The 23,095-nt window shown below is 37.0% G+C and overlaps 1 protein-coding gene across 1 annotated transcript in view; it reads left to right on the forward strand.

Annotated features, from left to right (window-relative positions):
- The first annotated feature begins 5,166 nt into the window (after window positions 1-5,166).
- LOC115414285 (uncharacterized protein C14orf132) overlaps window positions 5,167-23,095 on the forward strand; it is a 58,103-nt gene continuing 40,174 nt past the window's right edge. Inside the window, exon 1 of the mRNA XM_030127567.1 lies at window positions 5,167-5,553. Coding sequence (XP_029983427.1) covers window positions 5,527-5,553 — 27 coding nt within the window. The 5' untranslated portion in view covers window positions 5,167-5,526. The remainder of the gene's footprint in view (window positions 5,554-23,095) is intronic.

The following is a 23,095-nucleotide window of genomic DNA, read 5'->3' on the forward strand; positions in this document are numbered from 1 at the left end:
ATTACCTGGCAATCAATATTAGACATTGTGTATGTGCTGTCTCTTGGTTTTACTTAAACAGTGTGCGAAGCAATAATAGTCTTAGAAGTGCATGAGTCCCACAAGGCATTCTTTATGTTCTTATTGGGACAGAAAGCCAATTTAGAAGGTTAATAAAGATGCTGAAAACAAGAAGTGAAGCTGAAAGGGAAGTGAAATCCCTCACACCTGAGGGGTGGATTGGATCCTTTGTGCAGCCTCTAAAACAAAAAATAAAACAAATTAGAGGACAGAGTGTGAACTACAGATTTATGAATTCTAGTTCTTCTCTACCATCTCAGTGGTCAACAATGCAACATCAAGTATTGAATCACTAATCCTATCAAAACATGTAAATAATTTCTGGTAAAATGCAGTTCCTCAGCTTTTCAGTAGGATCATATGTGGCTTTTGTATGTTCAGATGCTCCATAGTCAATGTGGAGCACCATTATCTTCTGCAACATTAATAAAACTCATGTAGTTTGACAAATGACGGTGGTTGTAGATGCTTGTTAATGACATTTTGCTGAAAATGTCACTTTTTCTTCAGTTTTCTTTGTTTTGATATAGTAACCTCTCAACATCTACATAGTCAGTAAATTAAATACAGGAAAATACCTGATTTTCACTGAAACATGCAAAATGCAGAGGATAATATTATAATAAATGGTGATAAATCACTTAGGAGTAGTTCAATATAGAGAAAAATTAATTCGGAAGTTGTCAGAAAAATATTTCTAGGTTTTTAAGGATTAAGGATATCGCGTTATTAGTATTTTCTGTAATATTTGAACTACTGCCAAATATTATTATTAAAAAAAAATCAAGAATAGTCTGAAAAGAGCAAAAGGTTTGTAAAAGTTAAGTATCACATAACTAAAATTAAAGTGTAGGATTAGATGTTGGATCACTTTGACTGTTGACTTTTTGTAAAGGCAGCTCTTTAAGATTGTTTTCTATGCAGGCTCGGGTGCTACTTATCCAATAAATGAATAAAAGTATTCAGAGTGAAGGCCAGGTCAGCATGAAATGAATCACTCTTCACGCTGTAAGTAGAGCTTGTTAATTGGCTTTTTGAAGAGACTCTCCAGTGAATAATAGCAGCATCCTTTATTCCACAGCCTTAGTTAATTCAAGAATATGTCATTAGTTTTAGGTCGCAAGTTTTCAATGAAGCTTTGGAGAGGCATTTGAGAAGGAAAACCCTGAGCAAAGTGCACAAACTCCCGGCATTTATGACGATCTATCATGCACTAATTTTAAACACAAATACTTTCAAGCGGTTGATGTATTTATAACGGGGGTCGAGAAACACAAGTAAGTTTTTGGTGAATGTTAAAATCCAAGTGGTAAGCTCGGAGGCTGATGAATGAATCCAAAGTGGCAAAAATAAACATATTTACAGCCCTGCACACAAAAAATTGTTTGAGTCTCTATAGATCCAAGTGTAAGTTCCCCATTTGTGACAAGTGTGCAGGCGGTAAATTGAGTGCCGTCCACGTCTGCTGAGCTGTGTGGGCTCTGAATGACAGCTAGCTCTGCTGCTGTGTTGGACTTTCAAAGCTTCTGTTTATTGAATCCTACTGCAGCTGTAATTATAACACTGTCAAAGCATTCTGCTATGCAAAGGTTTCATGAAGTTTATGGTGCTCGGTTACAATACTTGGCCTGTTAACTTAGCTACATCATTAGCATATACAGTATGGTATTTAATGGTCAGTTAGCTTCTAGCCTAATTAGGTCAGCCAACACTAATTAGTATATTAAGACTAGGGGTGCAACGGTACACGTCATACCTTGTGGTACGTCCTTCATGGTATGCCCCAAGCGGTTCAACATGAGCATGTACCACAGTACGGCTCATTTGTCATTTTCAAATGACATTTCCAGACAACTCACATTTATATTAGAGCTTTACAAGATGACTGATGTACGGAATTCTATCTTGTATCCACATTAATAAAACCTCCTCTGTCGTCGCCATGTTTGTTATTATTGACTTTCTTCTTCATCTCAAAAAACTTTACTCTTCGTGGTATTTGGCCAGTATGGTAATTAAGAGTGGCACCCTCTGGTGGATTGATTGAGAAATGCTCATTCCAACATACAGGACGCATGGAAGTATGAAGGCAGTGATGCATGGCAACATTAGAAATGGACGTACCTATTTATGTATGCAAAGTGAACATAAACCAGCCACTCCATCAGCTTCCAGTCACGTTTAGGCGCATAGCCGGGCTGTGCATCTGAACCATACCATGAACCATGACTCAAGAAGTGCAATACGCAGCAAACCGTGGATAACCTGTACTGTTGCATCCCTAATCAAGACATAATGCAAAGGTGAAATTACTGTTATCAAACTCAGGTTTATCAAACAGCAAAACAGGTTTAATGCAATAGTGTTAGATAAGAAAGAGGGGTCAGGAAAGAAAACGAATGATTGTGTTAATCCGACTAAAACTGGACTTTAAAAGTGCCTGCAAACATGTCAACTGAAATCAGTTTTACTAATCACACTAACACACCCTGACAGTTTGATTGATGGTCCATCTACTCCTGTATGTAAACAGACCAGTCGGACAGGTAAGGGACCAGGTGTTATGCAAATGCACTAGAGCTCCTCACCGAATCCTAGCCCGGAAGTCAAAAATCGTGCATCTCATCTGCACATAAAGTAGAACGTAGAAGTAGGCTATAAACAAATTTACAGAGTTGTCCATTGTCATGCCAGTTTACCTCTGGGTTGATGACTTGGTAGCTGACTACTGAGTATTGTTGTAGTCTGTGACAGTGTAGGTTAATAACCTGAAGGAGTGCACATCACCACCTATTGTAGCAGAGATGATGTGATTTCAACAATGAATCAATTTCATTCCCATGTATGTAGACTGGGACAAAGACAAGCGTCCCATTAAACCTCTTAGTTGAGCTATTTGGTTTTATTCAAGCATAGGGTTTCTTTTTAGTTATGTATTCTTAATTTTTAACTGTTCTATTTGATTTTAATATTAAACTTTTGATAATTTAGCACTAAAACAGTACTAGTTTTCATTCACATGTTCTGACATGATGAATAATCATTTTTATTTTATATGTTCTCTTAATTTTCATTCACTAGTTCCATAGACCTTATGAGTTTTCTCCATTGACACTTTTGCCCATAAACCTGGAATAAAATATTTTTACTTCCTGTCAAATCATTGTGACTTCGGGATTTATTCTTGATAGATCAGGTGATGATGAGTGTATAAATAGGAATAAAAAGAGGAATATTCTGCCTTTGTGGCCACAATTGTATTTGTATTTGTGAATAACTTTGTAAATGTATGTCAAAAAGTGCAATAAAATACAATTATTATTATTTTATAAATGGATGCACAGCATGCTGAATTCATTCAACTCATCATTGAATGTTATAGGTTAAGCAATAGAATGGAGCAAAAGTGTATGTTGTTTATCTATTAAGCTGTCCTGGAAAAAACTGCACTTAGTTCTGCCCTCAGGTCACAATTAAACACTACATATAATACTTAGAATATTGAATTGCAAAACATTTATACTGTAGCTATAACTCCTGTTCACAATGATCTTGGAAGATCTGATAAGCAATCAAATAAATAATAATAAATTAGCTCCATAGGGAAAAAAAAAAGATAAAGCTGTAGTTAAAAATGTCAATGCACTTGTAAATATTGGTCTAAGGCAGGGGTCTCATTTTCTGTAAGGGGCCACATTCAGCCCGATTTGATCTCCAGTGGGCCGGACCAGTAAAATAATAAATAATTACAACTCCAAATTTTTGTCTTTGTTTTAGTGCAAAAAAACAAAACAAAAAAAAAAAAAAAACCAACAACATTAAATTATGAAAATACTTACTTATAAACTATCCAAACAAAAAAGATGTGAATAACCTGAAAAAACAAAAATTTCTTTAAAAAAAATAAGTGCAACTTTAACAATATTATGCCTCAACCTAATCATAGTTGTGCATTACGGACCAGATCTAAAAAGACACCGAACACTTAATAACAGGCAGGAAATTGTTAAAATTATGCTTAATTTTCTTTAAACATTTCAGATTATTCACATTTTATCGTTAAATGATAGTTTGTAAATGTAAATATTTTCATAATTTAATGTTATTTTTTGCACTAAAACAAAAACAAAAATTTGAAGTTGTCATTATTTATAGTCATGATATAATTAAAAAAAAAAATTCACATCAAACTGAGAATATGGAGTCATTATTTTCTGTAGATATTATGCTGTTATTATTTTACTCTAGATCATATTGGTCTGTATGTGGAACCTGAACTAAAATGAGTTCCACAGCCTTGAATGTGGAATTTTTGCACTTTGCAAATTCATCCCATGGGCCGCATTAGAACCTTTGGCGGGCCGCATTTGGCCCCCGGGCCGCATGTTTGAGACCCCTGGTCTAAGGTGTTAAAATGAATAATATGTGTTTGTCTACATTATTAAATCATTGTTTAAAAAAGAGATTCTGATTTCAATCGAAACAAAGGGAAGCCACACAATAATAATAATAATAATAATAATAATAATAATAAAAATAATAATAATAGTAGTAGTAAAAAAAACAATAAAAGAATAATAATGATGATGATGATGATAATAACAACAACAACAACAACAATAATAATAATAATGATAATAATAATAATAATAATAATAATAATAATAATAGGGAGTTCAGTGCACATTTATCACAGGTACAGATTATTTTCCATGTTCCATCTGATTTATTGATCCTGAAGTCATCTGTTTAGAGAACCATAGCCTAAAACCCATTTGTCTGGATCCAGATGGAGACGTCAGTTACATTTAATCCCTCATGCCCCTGTTCTGTTTTGCTTTAGTTACATATATGGATCCTACAGGGACCGCGCGCGAAAAAGTCATTAAAAATAATTTAATTACCACAAAAGAAGACGATGATGGTAAAGCGGGCGCGCGCAAAGGAACATACAGCCAGTACTTAAAGAGGATGTGAGTGAGTGGGAAAAAGAAAGGTATAAAAAAAAAAAAAAAAAAAAAAAACAAGGGTGAAGGAGGTAAATCCAGAGAGCGACAGTGCGTGGATAAGTGAGTGGAGAGAGAGAGAGAAAGGACTCGCGCCTCCTTCGCGAGCTGTGACAGTCCACATCCACAGCCTCCTCCGTCGCGCGTACACCGTCTTGATCGCATCCACATCTCCTCATTTCTCCCTCTCGTCCGCTTCTGTTCCTCCTCTTTCGCACCCATCTCTCCCTCTTTTCTAATTAGTATCATTGTTTTTTTTTTTCTTACCCACTTTGATTTTTTTCATCTTCGACATGCACCTCACGTGAAGTCCTCCAACTTGCACAGCTCGTGAGTACCGAGTCACAACAACAAAAAGAAGAAGAAGAAGAAGAGGCAAATGCTCTATCGGGGAATAAGAGAGAAAAACACGCACGTTTGTCTGTTTCATTGAGTGCCTTGGTCTGAACGGAGCAACAGTATGGATCTGTCATTTATGGCTGCGCAGGTGAGTGGTTTTTTCTTCTTAGAATTTAGGAAAAATGCGTATTTAGTGTCAACTTTTATTTATAAAGGTTGATTTCTTGGGCGTGGCAGGTCAACAAGTTCAAGTGATCTTTGTCAATTTATCACCAGTCCACTTGTATCTATACTTTACTCTTATTTATTTTTATTTTTATACCTAACTCTAACTAAAATCAAGTGAATTAAGTAGACACTGTATTTATGGTAATTGCTGCTGGAGCCTACTTTGTGATATTTTAAGTATTTTATTGTAAACTTTGTATTACTTCAAGCTGGTGCCAGATAATACATCATCTGACTTGGAAATATGTCAAATCCACTCTAACCAAAATAAAATGTATATGATGTGTCAGGATCTATAACAAATTTGACCAACAACAAAGGCTTTAAGATGCATTTTTTTTAATTTTATGGATAATAGTTTGGATTGAGACCCTGTTGTTTTATACATTTAACTGATGTAAATGCACTGTAATTCATAAATACATACTTGGTTGTGCCTGCGTATAGTGCATTTGTGTTTTTTTTTTCTCATTAGGAGCTGATATGGCATTCTTCTTGCCATCCACTCTCCGGTGTCTGGCTGCTTAGTTTGTCTGGTGCCATTCGCTTTGACATTTTCTGTGCCAGATGCCATTAGAGTATTCATGACATTATCGTTTCAGGCACTTACTGTCGTGCAGGCCATACTAAGTCAAAGGCCCCAAATCTTTTTAAATCAGGGGCCGTTTAATAGAAATGCATCAGAGCATAGACCCGTAGGAGTGTGCATTTTTGGTTTGGTATGACTCAGATGAAGTAACAGTGGGAAATGTGAAACTGACAACCAGTACAGTCAACACTAGTCCTGGGCACAAAAATTTAAACTTATTTATCCATCTTATACCAGAGATGCATAGTGTATTATTTCAGCGCTGAAAACAGTTAATAGAAGCAAGTTCACTCAAACAGGTCATTCCGCAACTTTTTTGCTATTTAAGAGAGAATGGTCATCTACGTCACAAACTCTCAGAACATGATTTACTCCTATTTAAGTGTTCCCGGATGCAGAGTTTATTGCTATGGAGTGTTTTCCATTACTGTAATTACTAGACTGTGGCAAGCCGCAATAGTCTAATTTGTCCTGTCACAGTTTCATAATGACCCGAAAATGTTTTTGACACTTCTCATAATAACATAAAAGTTCTCTAAAGTTGTGTTCAGTATTCAAAGCTTGTAGGACAAACTAATATTACTGCATTATTGCATTATGTTACTGTAGTGAGACAAATTTAAGGCTTCATCAGTGACAAAAAAACATACAGTATTATACATACTCCTGCAGATTAGAAATTACTGAATTAACACTTTTAATGCGGACAAACTAAATAATCACTTAAAAATGAACTCAAAGGTTTAATATGTAAGATTTACCTGTGTTCATGAGCTTGTCGGTAGTTTGTTTCAGCCTGTGTTGAACTAGGAGAAGGTGGTTGGTTGAATTTAGCCAACTCCATTTTTAAGCCTACAGTAGCTAGGATTGCTGCTGCTGCTGTAGAGGAGCAAAATAGTGGAATTGATGCATGTTCCGTAAGTGTACATGCTGCTTCTATTGATGCAGTTGAACAGGGGTGCTGCCAGGGATTTGGGGCCCTGTGAAAAAAATATCACTTTGGGCCCGTCCACGTCAGTGCTCCAAACCATGCAAACCTTAAAAACATAACACTGTGCAGGCATGGATCAATATTCTGCTTACAACAGATTTAATGATTTTGTGCAAGATTGACGAGAACAGTGCAAACATGACAAATTCATGGGGCCCAGCATTTGTGTGTGTGTGGGGGGGTGGGGGGTGGCATAGAGCAGTGGAAGGGGTCCAGTGGACACAGGTTAGAAGTTGCGAAAATTTCATGTAACAACCGCTGTACAAGAGAGGAATAGAACCCGGTAGTTGGATGTTGAAAGAATGTAAAGTTTCACTTTCATTTCATGCCAGTGTTAGTTACATTAGTTATGGTCTGCCCCCCCCCCCCCCCCCCCCCCCCCCCCCAGCACTTTAGCACTTTTTCAGCTGTGTTCTATCTTGATAAAGCAAGCACAGATTTGAGCCTGAACCACTTATTCTTGCCTGAAAATAATTTTAAATAACATTTTTCTTCAGCAATTGCCACTTACCTTCCATCATTGTTGCCCTACTTGTTTCTTCAGTCATCATTATATTTCTTTACTTACATGATTATGACAAACCACACTGAGAGTAGTGTACCTTCAGTGGAAATGCAATGTGCTGGTACAAAAACTGTTGAGTAAAGTCAAGGTGGTTTTAGCTAATAATGTCACAAATTGAGTTAATACAGTTGAAGTCCAAATTATTATCCCCCCTGGAATTATAGAACATTTTCCTAAAATTCTTCCCAATGTTTGCAGCATTGATAAAACTTGATATAATCAAACATTCACCAGTGCTATTTAGTAGCTTTTGGTACATTTTAGAAAATAAAATAAATTTTAAGGCTTGCTTTATATCAAATATAGTGAAAAATGGGGTGGTCAATAATATTACCCCCCCATGGGAATTTTTACTTTCAAAACACACCTAATTAATCAAGCAGCTTTCAAACCACACCTGTGCAGTTAATTGGCTTCCTAACAACACCTGAGCATTCAATCATAAGCATAAAAGGACTCCAAGGAACAGGGCACTTGAATACATTATTTAGAGGGACTACTTTTACTCACCATGCCAAAGACAAAGGAAATCAGTCTTTTGCTCAGAACGGAGATAGAGGAGGCTCATGATAAGGAGGACGACTATGCTGCCATTTCCAAACATTTCACAGTGTCTAGAACCACTGTATGGTGCATCATTGCCAAGTACAAGGAGACAAATTCTGTAAGAAACAAACCTGGGCGTGGTCGAAAGCACAAGATTTAAAGAACTCTGTAGAGGAAAATAGTCAGAGATGTAAGCAAGAAGCCCCAGATATCAGCCAGGATGACCGTTGCTGACCTGGCCTCTTCTGGAGTCGATGTTTCAAGGAACACAGCTGTGAGGGCTCTTCATCGTGGTGGGCTTCAGGGCCATTGTCCCAGAAGAACCACTTTACTCAAAAGTGGCAGATCACAGCCAGACTGAGGTTTGTCCGTGAACATTTGAAATTTGCAATGGAGGGAATGGGCCAAAATCCCTCAGGAGACTTGTGCCAACCTAGTAAAGAAGTACTCTAAGAGGTTGTTGTCAGTTGTGGCTCTGAAAGGGTACACTATTGACTAAAAATGGCTGGGGGGGCTAGTAATTTTGGATGTCTTATTTTTGTCCTTTCTTGTTTCAACTCAGTGTATCAATAAAATATCCTAATCAAACATAATGGATATTTTGTCTTTGTTATTTTGGAGTTACTCCAGCAACAGTTTTGAGCGAGGGAGAAACTACTGGCAAGATGTCCGCTACAGACACTGTTCCCCTCCATACCTATGCTGTGCGATAAACTGGCAACATGTCCAGGGTGTACCCCGCCTTCACCCATAAGTAGCTGGGATAGGCTCCAAGCGACCCCCGTGACTCTAGTGAGGATAAAGCGGGTTCAGAAAATGAATGAATGAATGAATATTTTAGAAACAAATACACTATAAACACTTGTTGTTAATGGTCATTTCTATGGTGAAATTATGAGTTTTGCCTAATTTCATAAGGGGGACAAATTATTTTGGTGTCAAGTGTATATATTAAAAGACTCCCAGTACAAAACAAACAGTGAATCTTTAACAGCATCCACTACCTAGAATAATTAATGCTACAAATTACCCACAATGCAACACTCTCTGTAAAACCCTGTCCTACAAGGGGCCTTTACATTTTACTTAACACGTAGAACTGTAGTTAAAGAAAGGACTGGCTACACTAAAAAAAATCCTCAGAGTAAAAGTAATTATTCAGCATTTTAAAAAATATTTTCTATGCAATGCATGTCCCTACAAAGTCACCCCAATCAGAATAAGGACTAATTCTTTCCTAATAGAGCTCCTGTGAAGATTCCTTTATTTTTTTTATATTGCAATACATATATCACCGAGTGCCAGTTTTTTTCTCCAATATCAGGCAGCTCTACCTCAGTGATAATAAAGTGCCACAAGGGACATTTTGTGCTCCTCCTCTGTTTTCTTATAAACAGTGGCGCTCAGGACCCAGACTGAACAGTATCTGACAGCAGCACAGTGAAGGAGACAGAATACTGTGAGCCTTTTAGGAGTTTCTGTGGGGAGTACTCGTCTTCACGCCTGGGGACGGTTAAATACCATAATGCTTCAAGCAGCTCAGCCAAAGTCATGGGGAGTTTGCTGCCTTGCTCAGCAGTATGTTAACAGGTTTTTGTGGGAGATGAGGGTGACAGCTATTCTGTTGGTGCAAGAATCCATAAACGGGCTTTAATTTTATACTGGTTTACCAACTGTTCCACGTGACCCTATTACTCTGAACTCATTCCAAGCTCCTCCACTAGTTCGCCCTTTTTCTCAACAGTCGTGTACCTTTTCCCCAAGAATGTGTCTCTTTCAGATCTGTAATGACTAATTTGACTGAGGTGAAATTCACTCCAGCTTCATGAGTCACTGTAATAGTGACTGTGAATGAAGTCAAGCAAATGTCCCCAGTTTTTGAAGATTGACTTCACAATGGATGATTTTTTGCCCATCCATCTTTGTGTAGCACTGTCGCCTGCAAATCGTTGGACCTTTGCCATTACTTCGTCTGTAAAAGATGACAGATGCTGCCATAACTGTTCTCTCCTAAAGACAAAGAAAGTTTTAAAGACATCCAACTTGCAGGAGCTCGTAACTGATTTTCTCTTGTTTGAATGTTTACAAAATACATTTCCTAAACGGATTAAGCAAGACAGGAACTTGCATCGGCATTTTTATGGAAAACCGGTTTAGACAGAGAGGGTAATTGGCCATTGTTTGCTGAATTTGCCAGTCTTGTTGAAATGGTGTTATCACAGAAAACATGTTAAATGAGTCTCTGCAAAGCAATGTGTGTGGGCTGTGTTTAGTAAATGATTTGCATTTGGCAGCAATGCCTCACTGGTTAGAAATGAAAAGGGCATACTTCATTAAGTTGAAAGTGGTGGCATCCTCAAGCATTACAAAACATGGATTAATAGGTGACAATCACAATCCAGCTCTTGAATACTAAGTTGAGTGCAACAAGGTGATTTAGTCTTTATCTGTCTAAATGCACTGAATAAGAAAGAATTGTTTTGAGCTCTTCCCTTTGCTTTTTAGATATGATTATTGAGCTGAATTTTGACTTAAGCTTTCATGTGGGTTTCCTGTATGGGTAATCACACTATTAATGTCTTTTTCTCTTTTTAACCATTTTTCTACTCGTCGCTGCTGGAATGATTAAAATGGCAGATGTTAAGGTGTTAAAGTGTGCCAATGAGCTCCCCAGCCCTTTGCTGATGTCATGTTCACCGTATTGAAGACAAGCTCCAGAGCCATCCTGGGCGTTTTGCCAGCCGTAGACTTGCTTCAGCTGACAGATCTGCCACATGGAGCGGTGAAACCCTTAAGGCTCCGTCTATCCAGTACACGGTGACCTACTGGCCTTGGCCTTTCACTCACTGTTAAATTTACAGACATGCATGAAGGCATACATTTTTTAGGCATCGTCGGATTCTAAGAAAGAGGCAACATTAATTTCCTCTTTTTAAAAAACTGATAAACCCTTGTTTAATACTTGCATATCTGAATTGCTAAACAGGCAATAGCAGTGTCCATATTCACGCTTCCAGTATTTTGCCTTTCCATGACGGGCCATCAGCATTCTCATCAGTCATTCACTTATTCAATCAAGCTGTAGCTCTTGACTCATTCCGTCTGACAGGGCTGTCCATCTCTTCTCGTGTTAGAGGACAGATGAGAGTGAAAGGATGAGCATGGAGGGAATGTTTGACAGCGTCAACATAAACAGAGCCATCTGTATTTACCGGCAGCATCGGGATCCTAAGATGAGCATCAGACAGAATTGGCAATTTCTCTTTGGTTTGCTCAGCTGCGAAATGATAGGGTTTTGCCTTAGCAGACGATGGATGCCATGAAGACAGATTACATTTCAGTGACAGGCTACATTATTTAATTAGGTCCCTCTAATGCAGTCATCCCGTTGTTCTGGATTTTTTTTTTTATTTGCAAGTGGCAACCTCCAGGGCTAAGACATGAAACCTACATTTTAGTACCTAAAACCTGCAGTTCCTTGAATGGGTACTAAAGTGAAAACTGTATAACACTCAACATTTCAATAGAAATAAGCATGTTTCCATCATGGTGCATAAAGTTTTAGTGACTTTAAATAATATCTCTATTCATAACTGTATGGGAATACATTTCAATGTAACTCAAATGTTTAAATAGTTTTGAAATATCAAGCTACCTAGAGTTGACTACTTATTTGGTATTTTGGATTGAATAAAACTTTTTTCTTATCAGTCCACTCTATTGTAGTTTAAGAAACTAAACTAACAAGACTAGCAAATTACTTTTTTTGCATGAATGCTTTATGAAGTTTACTTGTTCTTTGTTGCAATACTCAACGTGTTATCTGGATTAACTAATGATAGCAATAATTAAATATTGTATAAGATGATCTAACTAAAGAAGGAATATTCCAATTCCATCCATTTCACTGATGTTTAAGAACATTATGATTAAGCTGATACTAATGAGCTTAAATTCACTTCTTATGAATCATTCAGCAATATGGCACCAGGTGTCTAACATCGCCCAATAATCTCCTTATAATTAAAGTTAGACATGTCAGAAATTCCATGCCAACATGCTAATTTATAGGCAAAAATAGTGCACAGTATTTTTTAGCATTTGTGAAACCATAGCATGAAACTAATAGTATGTAAATTGCATACTATTTGCATGTAAAATATTACAGTATGCATGATCTAGCCAGCATACATATCACATAATGCAATGTAGCAACAACAGACTGAACACAGCTCATTAACTGGTAGTCTAGTATAAGACACATGCTGGCACAGACACTAGTATTATACAGATGCAGACAGTTCGGAGGTTAGATAGGCTGCTTATAAAGGTTACGTACCCCCCACTGGTTATGGAAGCTTTCAGGAAGTAATGTATTCACATCCTGCACAGTGTGTCCAGAAAGATACATTTTACTGTTTATTTATACAAAAGTATACTGAATGTTAACATAGATTTTGTGTTGTAGTATGTAGTACATAGTATGGGATTTCAGTTAGATCATTAATCTTGCCATATTTCATAGCTGTGGAGGTGGAGATCAGTGGTATGTTGAATGAGATTGTTTGTTACATTCTAGCTTTATGACACAGATAAGAGATTAAAAAAAAATTAAAAAGTGATTGTGTGGTCAGTTACACAACAGACTGCAGAGCTGTCACTTCTCTCACAACATGCTAATTTTCCTCACCTCGGACCTTATCAGCCACTATCATAATTTGCTATCTAAATTTATGGATAACATAATTATCATAAAGGTCGTCAGATTATTATAAAACCAGACAGTTTCACAAAATAGGATATTAAGCCACTTCTCCCTCAGGACTCTGGCTGGACCATCTCTGGTATTGTCAGATCGAATGTAAATGAGTCAGATAAAGTTAAGTCTTACTACATACTGCATAATTAGTGTTTTCAAACAGTAAGTTAATGATAATATGAGCTTTACCAGTGTCTGATTATGGTGACTTTTGGTTCCAAGACAGTGAAGGCCAAATCAGGACTTTATAGTAAAACCAAAGAATGATATAGTGTGGGTTTGTGCACATCTTTGATACAGTCTATGGATTCATGTCTAGTCTGAACACATTGCATTAGTCTGGTTATCATGACTTTTGGCCTCATCATAAAGTGGTGTCTATCAAAAGAAAAATACGTATAACTTTTGCAAGTGTTGTATAGTTCTTAGAAGACTGTCTAGAGATGCACCATCAGCTGTATGATATGAAGCCAGATATGAAAATGCAAGTTAAACAGTTCAGAGATGTGATTATTTCCCCATTAAACAGGCTTCCAAAATAGCAGCCATCATAAGGCCTATATTGGGAATGTCTTGACTCTGAATTGCATGAAAAATTCAATTACATAATCATGTTATCTTACTGTGCTCTCTCCATGCACAGACTGTCCCTTTTAACAAAATAAATCTCCTGGTCTCTATAGTAGAGGCTTATTGGAAGTGTGTAATAATGGCACACCCGCCTTTTCATCTCCCAGAGTTCATTTCCCCTTTGGTCTATTGTCTGCCGTACGGAAACTCATTTTATATGAAAGCTGTAGTCTTGAAGATAGGGAAATTTGCAATACCAAATTTCTGTCCTCCTCCACTTTGTGACATACCAGAAGTGCAATGTTGTAAACAACTTTAAAAACAATAACCCCGCAATGCTGAAATTTGAAGGATGCACAAGAAGTAGGCTAGTGCTTTAAATAGATAAAAAGCTGAGCGTCTATGTTCCATTTTCCAAAGGTTTTTGAAAACAGGCAATTGTGGATTTGGGGCATTTTCACTTCAGTATTTTGTGTTTTCTTGCACATTTTGTTCCTTCGTGTCGTTAATCTTTTACCGGGCAGATAAATAAGGAACCAACCCAGGCAGGTCAGCAAGATGTTTATAGTTTGTGAAGTACTTGCAGGCTACATTAAAGTGTTAATGAGGAACGGATAGGCAAAGCCGTAAGTGATGGAAATGTAAGCCTGCTTGTCATATACCCATTAATAGATGATTTCCCTGCTGGGTTGGAATGGAGGTCATATTATTCTGAGAGGGAATTTTCATAGTTTACTTTTTATTTGATGGCAAACACCAGGCAGAGGAGGTTGGCAGTATAGTTAGTGAATAGTCATTGTGTTGCAGTTTCTTCCGCACTGGAACTTGTAAATGATCATATTGCAAACAATGAGCGAACATCAAGTTGGCAGCATGAGATTTGCTTTAGCATTTCATGTAACTTGCTCTCTCCTATGGATCTCTTACTCCCGGAGACACATACATTTTAAATGTGTATTTTACAGTGTTGCATTATGGGTCATTAATAGGATTAATGTTGCTGTGCTGGCAAGTGTATGTTAGTCTGTAGTGAGTCTGTTGATGCCTATAATTAAGGTTAACTCACTTAATTATCCCCATAGTGAAATTTGGACTGCATTTTACCCACCCTAATACACACACAGTACATAGCATTAGCATTATCCATTAGCATTAACATATCACACATTAGGAGCAGTGAGCTTCCATTGAAGGTGGTTGGGAAATGACTCCAAATCTTCTTCAGCGCTGTGGTCACTGGCACTGACAGGAGAATTAACCTTCATGTAACAGTTTGATTCACTATTTAAGGTTTGGGCTAGTGATGTCCCCATCTGGATTTTTTTGCTTCTGATCCACTCCGATGTTTTTGGGGGATTAGTTTTGCTGATACCGATCCAATACCAATCCGATATGGACTTTTTACAATGAAATTTTGATTTAAATTTGGAGTCATTATTTATAGGTTATTATGCTATTGTTTTACTTGAGATCACAATTGAGCTGAATGTGGAACCTGAACTAAAACAAGTATGACACCTTTGACTCTTAATAACTTTAGTATAATTTTGGCACTTCCCAAATTCATACTGTGGGACAAATTAGAACCTTATATTTTCCATTGCTCTAGTCTGTCTATGGACCGGTCCGTCCAGGTATTAAATGAGGGTGCTTTCGATGCTGTGCATTAGTGATGTGAAGCGGGTTACTCACAGGTTGGGTTGGGGTGGGTCAAAAGAATCTCACTTTATTTGCAGGTCAGGTCAAATAATGCCACAAAAGCCCCACGGGTTGAAAAAGAACAGACTCGCATATCATAACCGGACCTCATAATGAGTACAAGCGCAGAGTGAAAGTGAAACTTACAGATGCTTTACTAGTTCCTCTAAGCCTCCCGCTGTTGTGCAGCTTTTCCCTACCTCTGGGAACTTTAATTTGAGGGGGCAAGACGTTTTTCCCTCCCTTCCCGAACTGGTACCAGATAGGCCCGATTTTGGGACTAAATCCGATCCGATCATCTAAAAAATGCCAGATCGGCGGCCGATACCAATCTGTACATTGTATCGGGACATCCCTAGTTTGGGCATGCTTATGTGGTTACATGAAATTTGTCATTTATTTATATTTCCTAACACATTTATGCCATCTATTAATTTGGTTGCTTAGGTCGATGATAACATCCTCTACCCTGATTTCAATGTAAAGGACTTGGACAGACTCAGCCCTGACTCAGCTAATGTCTCACACATCAGAAAACAGATGAAAACACAAACTTTACGCTAAGATGATGTGCACACAGAAAAGTCTGACCCTTCAATAGACAGGAGTTAGTTACAGATTTTTGCTGCTGCTAATGAGTCCATGTTGTTTTCAGAGCTACATCTTCAGTGTTTAATGTAATGCTCTGTGGTCTACGAAAACTAAAAACTAACAGAACATTATTTTGAGCGGAAATACTGTAGTCTACAATATTTGTCAAGGAAACACTGAATGCAGCCATTATAGGCTACAGTTTGTTAAATTGTTGGTAAATGCAGTGTGGAGCATGTAAAAGTCATTATTACTAACATATCTCCTTTTATAACGTTTGTATGCTTTTCATATTCAGAATAGTGTTTTTATTTACATTTTCTTTTACATTGAGACATTTTGTTTGCATTTATACTATGGGTAAAATCATATATTAATTTGTCATGACCCAGTGCTATTTTTGTGGTAATTCCAAAATTAGTTTTTTCTTTATATTTAAGTTTTTTTGTAAGTGATTTGTCACCATTTACTATAATATTATGCTCTGTGTTTTGCATTTTTAAGTGAAAATCAGGTATTTTCCTGCATGTAATTAACTGATCATGTAGATTTTCATTGAAGCTCAGATTAAAGTTGAGGGTTATTAAATCAGAAACAGAAGAAACTGAAGAAAATGTGACTTTTTCAGGAAAATATATCATTAACTCAACATAAACCAAGTGTGTCCATCCACTGTCATTGACCCAACTCCATGGGATTTACTGGTGAATCAATGTAGAAGATGACTGTGTTTCCATGGTATACTGCAAAAAGGGGGTGTCTAAAAACAAGATAAAAACACTATGTCTGAGGAAAAAGGTACTCAAAACAAATGAAATATCTCTCCATGCAGCAAGATAAATTTCACTTGACAAGATTTTTTTAAATTAAGTAGAAATAAGCATGTCTACAGATGTATGAACACTTAAAATAAGAAATTAACCCTTAAAACAAGATAAATTATCTAACACTTCTGAACCTAAGTTGTTTTTTTTTTTAATCTTGGTAAGAACCACATAATTTGCAGTGTAACTATGGAACCTCTGAACGTCCAAATGGGTCATATCTGATGACCATAAAAAGATGACAAACTGCATTTTACACCAATTATTTACATGTATTGATAGGATTAGTGGATCAACAGGTATTAAACAGTTTATATCAGTAAGTGGTTTTGATTGACGGTGGATGTTTAGATCTTTATATCTTTATTTCAACTTTAATTTTGGTAAAATAATTTATTATTATCATTATTATTATGTATGTTATTGTAATTATATAGATTTTGTAATTTTTTTATGGCATTTTGAGATACTGAGGAAGAAAATTAGTAGTAGGCACTTTACTGGGTCAAAAATCATAACAAAATGTAAATGTGTATAAAGAAATCAGGTTGTCATAAAGGACATGGGCAGAATGCATGAAAAACAAAAGGGCAGGAAGGACTGTTGCAAAAAAATCAATCATCAGTGTAAGTAAGGAGTGCAAAAACACAGCAGCCAGAAATAAATCTGAGGCACTCTGACACAATATTTGGTGATATGTTTTTTCTGTTTTCGTTGGCCAGCCTTAGGAGCATCTAGGGCAAACACAATATTCTGCATTTCTAGCAGGAGCTTTGCTTTGGCTGACTGATTTTTATGTCACCCCACTAATAATCAAACCAAAGACTCATTAAAAAATAACAGCGTATGTATTGTAGCTGTTGCTGGTGGGGGTGGGGGTGGGGCGATGAACTGACACTGCAGGTGGTCATGTGAAATTATCAGCTTCAGGCACACAAAGATGTGAGGAAATCTTGAGGTTTTTCTCTCTGGGGAGCAGATCAGTAAGTTGCTGGTTCCTTTTTGGGGCATGAATCACTCAGGCGCTTTAACGAAAAAAAAAAAAAAATGTCACCAAAAACCTCAAGTGCTTGAAAATGTGCTATAAAATGAATCACCTCCTACATCTTATTGTCCACACGTTTACACTCGAGGCACAAACGTCTGCCAGCTGTTTTGCACCTGAAAGGAGTGATTACATATTGAAAGAAGTCTAGGTGAGAATGAAAGGAAGACGTAATGGGCTGTGACAGTGAAGTATAAAGTAATAACAGCATTTCCTTAGAGACTTAACCCCCCCAACTGCTATAGATTCATCCTCCATTTGATATTCAGTATGTATGAATTACTGTATGTATTCCTGCATAAATAATCTATTATCAACCCATCTTCAGCACATTTCAAAGCTTCTCTTGTATTGATATGTTCCTGAATTAAATTTTAAGCTTAGATGAATATAGCCTCAGCCTGCTCCACAGTAGTGTTTTTGCTATTGAAGCACATGTGCAATGCAAATCTGAATTCAGCTCATGAGCAGTGCTTTGGATGAAAAGGAAACACGGGTGGAAATTAAGAAATTTAAACAGTTGGTGGCTGTTTTTCACTTTGGTGAAAGCTGGTAAAATGCTGAATGGCAGCAGCTGATTATACCCTATCTGAGGAGGAAGCAGGGAAGAATTATGAGTGTAGTTAAACATCACCATGGCTGCAGTAATTAATTGGGATCATTATGCATTTAGACATCATTAGCATGCTAAACATAAAGTCATTAAGTTATGTAATTGTGTTAGCTGGTGATTCTATTGCATAGCGTTTCCAGTTAACCAAGAGATGCCCGTTACAGTGTTTCAATCCCTGGGTGCAGTGTTGTGTATTGCTGCTTCGATCACAAATATCCTGCAATGCATCTCCAACACAATTTTTGATTCACACAATTTAGTTGAGTTGTAATTTCTCATATTGTATACTTGTATAATACACCAATCAGTGTCAGATTTCTAGAGTTATCAGATTATTCAAGTGATCATGTAAACACCATAATGTAATATGGTTTATCAGATAATGGAAATTATCTGAAAATGAGAAAATGGATTAATACGCCTGGATTTCTCCCCAATACTCTGATGTCTTTGCACCTGTCAATGTGATTTATATAATTATTTTACATATGTGCATGTGATTAGTCAAATGTAAGTGTAAGAAACCCTAACCCTAATCAATAATAGACTAAAAGTGTCTAAAGCAGGGTTTTTTGATTATCACGTTAATGAAGAGCATGTAAATGCATCAGATCTGATTATTACAAGGATCTGATTACTCCCAGTTGTTGGATTTTTATGGTCATATAAATGGGCTCAATATCATCTCATTCACTTGTCATATTATCAGCAAACATAGCAAGTGGTGCCAGGCACAACAAACCCCACCCCTCACACGTACTGTAGCTTATTTTGGCATCGATCCAGCTGATGTCATCATGTCTCTGCATGTGCTGATGTCAGCATATCAATTGCCTCTATATAGGGGCTAAATTTGAAATAAATTGAAACAAATTTGATGTTTTTATAGACATTTGAAATGTCCCCCATTACAAGAAAATGGGAGAAGAAAAAAGACTTTAAAAATTCTTTAAAAATTTGAACTTTGACTTACTTTTTCCAAAATGTAACCAGCTCTATTCTGTGTCACTGGTAATCTATAAACCCAATTTGGTATGAATTCAATCAATAGCTTTGCTGCTAGAGTGTGAACAAACAAAGAAACAAAAAAATGAACGAACAAACAAACTAGAAAAGCACTCAGAGCGCAGACTTCCAGCCCCCGATCACCACCCAAATGTAATCATTTGTTCCTTGTGCCAGTATCAGCATTTCCTGAAAATTTCATCTAAATCCTTACATAACTTTTTGAGTTATCTTGCTAACAAACAAACAAACAAACAAACAGACAAACCCCGATGAAAACATAATCTCCTTGGCAGAGGTAACAAACAAACCAAACCAAAAACAATACCCTTTGCCTCCCCTTCAGGGGTGGGGTAATAAAATCCTTGTTTCCTTGCAGTATCGAGGTTGATTTGCACTCCTGAAATTGAAGACGCCCAATGGTAACTTGTTTTAAACTCATATTTTTGGTCTGAAAATGACAAATGCTTGCCAAACATTTCAGGAATCTGAGGTAGAACAAGCTGATCAGTCTTTGTGACTGTCTAAAATGTCATGTATAGCCATCTGTTTTATGAGCTCATTAGATTAAATGCTACTTTTGATAACTGCAATACCATTTTCTTGTGCTGTCTCCCCTATTAGCAAGTCATCTAACACATATGTCCCAACATGACATAATGCTAATTAACCAGTGCAGTAAAGTTATGCTAACAGGCTGGGTGTTGTAACTGAGTACTAACGAAGCTCATGAGATGTTTGCATGAAATGTTTACAGAATCCTCTTATAGTCTTATTTGTGTAACTTCTTACCTACAATTACACTAGAGTTCTGTTACAGGAAAAAAAATGTTTTATTCAATACATAGAAGCTTTCAGAAATCCACATGGTACCTATAGATGACATCCACCTGTCACTCAAAGTGGCCATTCACTGAATTATGCATAAGCTTAAGCCTTAAATGTGTGAGTTATATAAAAACCCACCTCATTCAGTTGTCATGAGTGGGAAAATTAGCTGTAATAAGGCTGTAGATTGTTTTTGTTTCTGCTGTAAAGCTGGGGGAGTCAAGTGGCCATTCATGGAACTACAGATTTTTTTGTGTTGACTTAATATGTCAGCCCTGGACACTACAGCTAAAAGCAACCTTGAGTTTCTTCAAAGAACACAGATATAAAGCAGATGGTAGTGAACAAACATCATCTTTCTTACACAGTCTGAAATGGAACTGAGGTGACAATTAATCACAATTATTTTGTCCCTGACCTGATTTTGTTCCATTGACAACTACGCAATGGAAATGTGTTCTCTGCATTTCTGTGCAGGATAGGGACATCACAGAGAACCGGTTTCCTTTTTGGGACAATGTATATTAGCTTGGAAGCTAAAGTGTCAGATGTGAAAAGATCTATTTGGATTTTTCCAAAAATTACAACTTGCAGATTTCTGTTTGTTGTTAAAATTTGATTGTATATTATACATGATATTTACAATCAAAATGTGAATTAAGTGTATTGTGAACATGCATCACACTTTTCCAGTGCTCTGGTAGTCCACAGAAGACATGATAAAGTCATCCAATATTATGTCTGAATATGCCTGTTTAAATGTAGATTCACAGATTAATATTTAGAAGATTCTTCTAAATTCTTAATTAGGGAAATGATACACACTAATGTGCAGCACGTACCTTCCTGTATTATAGTGCCTCATTTTCTCAGACAGCGGGAATACTGTATTTTCATCCCTAAGAATGGATTCACCACTGTTTAGTTTGATAGATCATATGCATCTGGTAATTTACACTGAAAATGGACTAGTTTCAGTTTTCCTGCTGATGTATTACAATTGTCAAAACAACATTTTCACTACTGTTGGTTTCAAATAGATGCTGCTGATATTTTACATCATCAGATTAATAGCGTATTTTTTATTTATTTATTTATTTTAAGTCACACTACCCAAGAATCGTAATGCTCTACAGCTCTTATGATGCTTTATATAAAGCAAATCTAACTGTGACGTTCTCATTCCGGCTGCATGCATCTTTAATGCCCACATGATGAATCAGGCACTTACAGTACAGTCAGCTGTATTACGTATGGAGATTATTGGGAATGCCCACTGGTATGCATGAGCGGTGCAGAAATACACTAACTTTGATTTTTCTTAAAATTATGAATTTTTTATGACGCCTACAAGAAGTTGTGAATCAATTCACAGCGAAGGCCTCAAGCTGTCAGAGCAGATGGTGGGAATGTTCAAACTAAACACCGTAACACTGTTTCTCAGTCCCAACCCTGCACTGACATAAGCAGTGTTTCTGAATTTCTCATCCTCTCCTTGTCACTTATTGTTGTGTTTTAATACATAATTTCAGACATTTTGCTAAATGAGTAAATGAGAGTTTTGTTTCTCCAAATTGCAACCTGCGGTGTATTACAGCTATGTGATACGCTGCATTTCCATCACATATGCTTACAGCTTCGGTGTAAGCGCTTCATAGTCCCCACAGGGTTGATGTCATGCAGGATTACCATTTAACCATCTGTGTGCAAAAAACTCTAATAAACCCATGTATCGTTTAGAAACAGTGATGTTGTTTGTTGCTGCGATTAGTAATCAAACACTGTAAACACATTGTGAATGATTAATTTCACACCTGAGAGTTTAGTTCACTTTTTCCTGATAACAAAATAACACACAAACACAGGGTTTTGTGCCTCACTTCACTAATCTTTCTGATACAGCCATCTCAGGATGTACAAAACTAATCAGTCTATTTATGAAGCAGTTAATGCATATGTACTCATGTGTAATCTGATTTTTTTTTTTGCAATGCAGTGCTTCCTGTATGACTTGTATATGTATTTATCCATAAATAGTAATTGATGAGTCTTTGCATGATGCCATATGTACATATACACAGTAAGAAAACCTGTTTATACAGGTTTAAAAACATGCACAGTGAGGGAGCATTCATTGCTCACTTGTTACAGTATCTGAAACAGTACAGTAAGTAGGCCAACACGGCACATGCGTGACAAATCCATAGCTCCCCGTTCTCCCCCACTCCCCACAGGGAGAATACATACAGGAACCATTCATAAACGCTGATACCAACCTGCAGCACTACATACTGGAGGAGACACACCAGTATAGGCGCGAACATACTAATTTCATTTTACAGCTGTTGTGTTGGTTTGCTGGAAGCAAATTGCACACTCCAGGGACAGTGAAATGTGTAATGCCTCCAACTATGAAGTTTTTGATGTCTTCTAAGTTGTGTTTGTGGACTTTGTGGTCTTCCTCCAATGCTGACCTGGATACAGCTTTGTCTCTCCTTGTCTCTTTTCCTTATTTCTGTGTCTTGTGGGTACATATCATCCTGTCATGTCAGTGTTGGTTTAGCGTTTCTGTTTTAGGTTCCGTAGCTGGAGGTGTGAAGTCTATGTTTTGTATCAGGTCCTGCCTGGAAGTGACTTGTCACTACATCTACATTTAGAACATTCCTGTTGTACATTATACTTAGATATCTTCTGCTTTCAGTGTTTATTCAAATGTTGGTACTTACAACACCTATTGCACCATCAGTCCATAACGCAAGAGCAATCCCTCTTCTATGGTTCTTTTTGGTGTTTATTACCCCACCCCCCAAAGGAGATCCAAGGAGTACTTTATTTGGT

Source organism: Sphaeramia orbicularis, chromosome 22, assembly GCF_902148855.1.
Source record: "Sphaeramia orbicularis chromosome 22, fSphaOr1.1, whole genome shotgun sequence".
NCBI classification, from domain to species: domain Eukaryota; kingdom Metazoa; phylum Chordata; class Actinopteri; order Kurtiformes; family Apogonidae; genus Sphaeramia; species Sphaeramia orbicularis.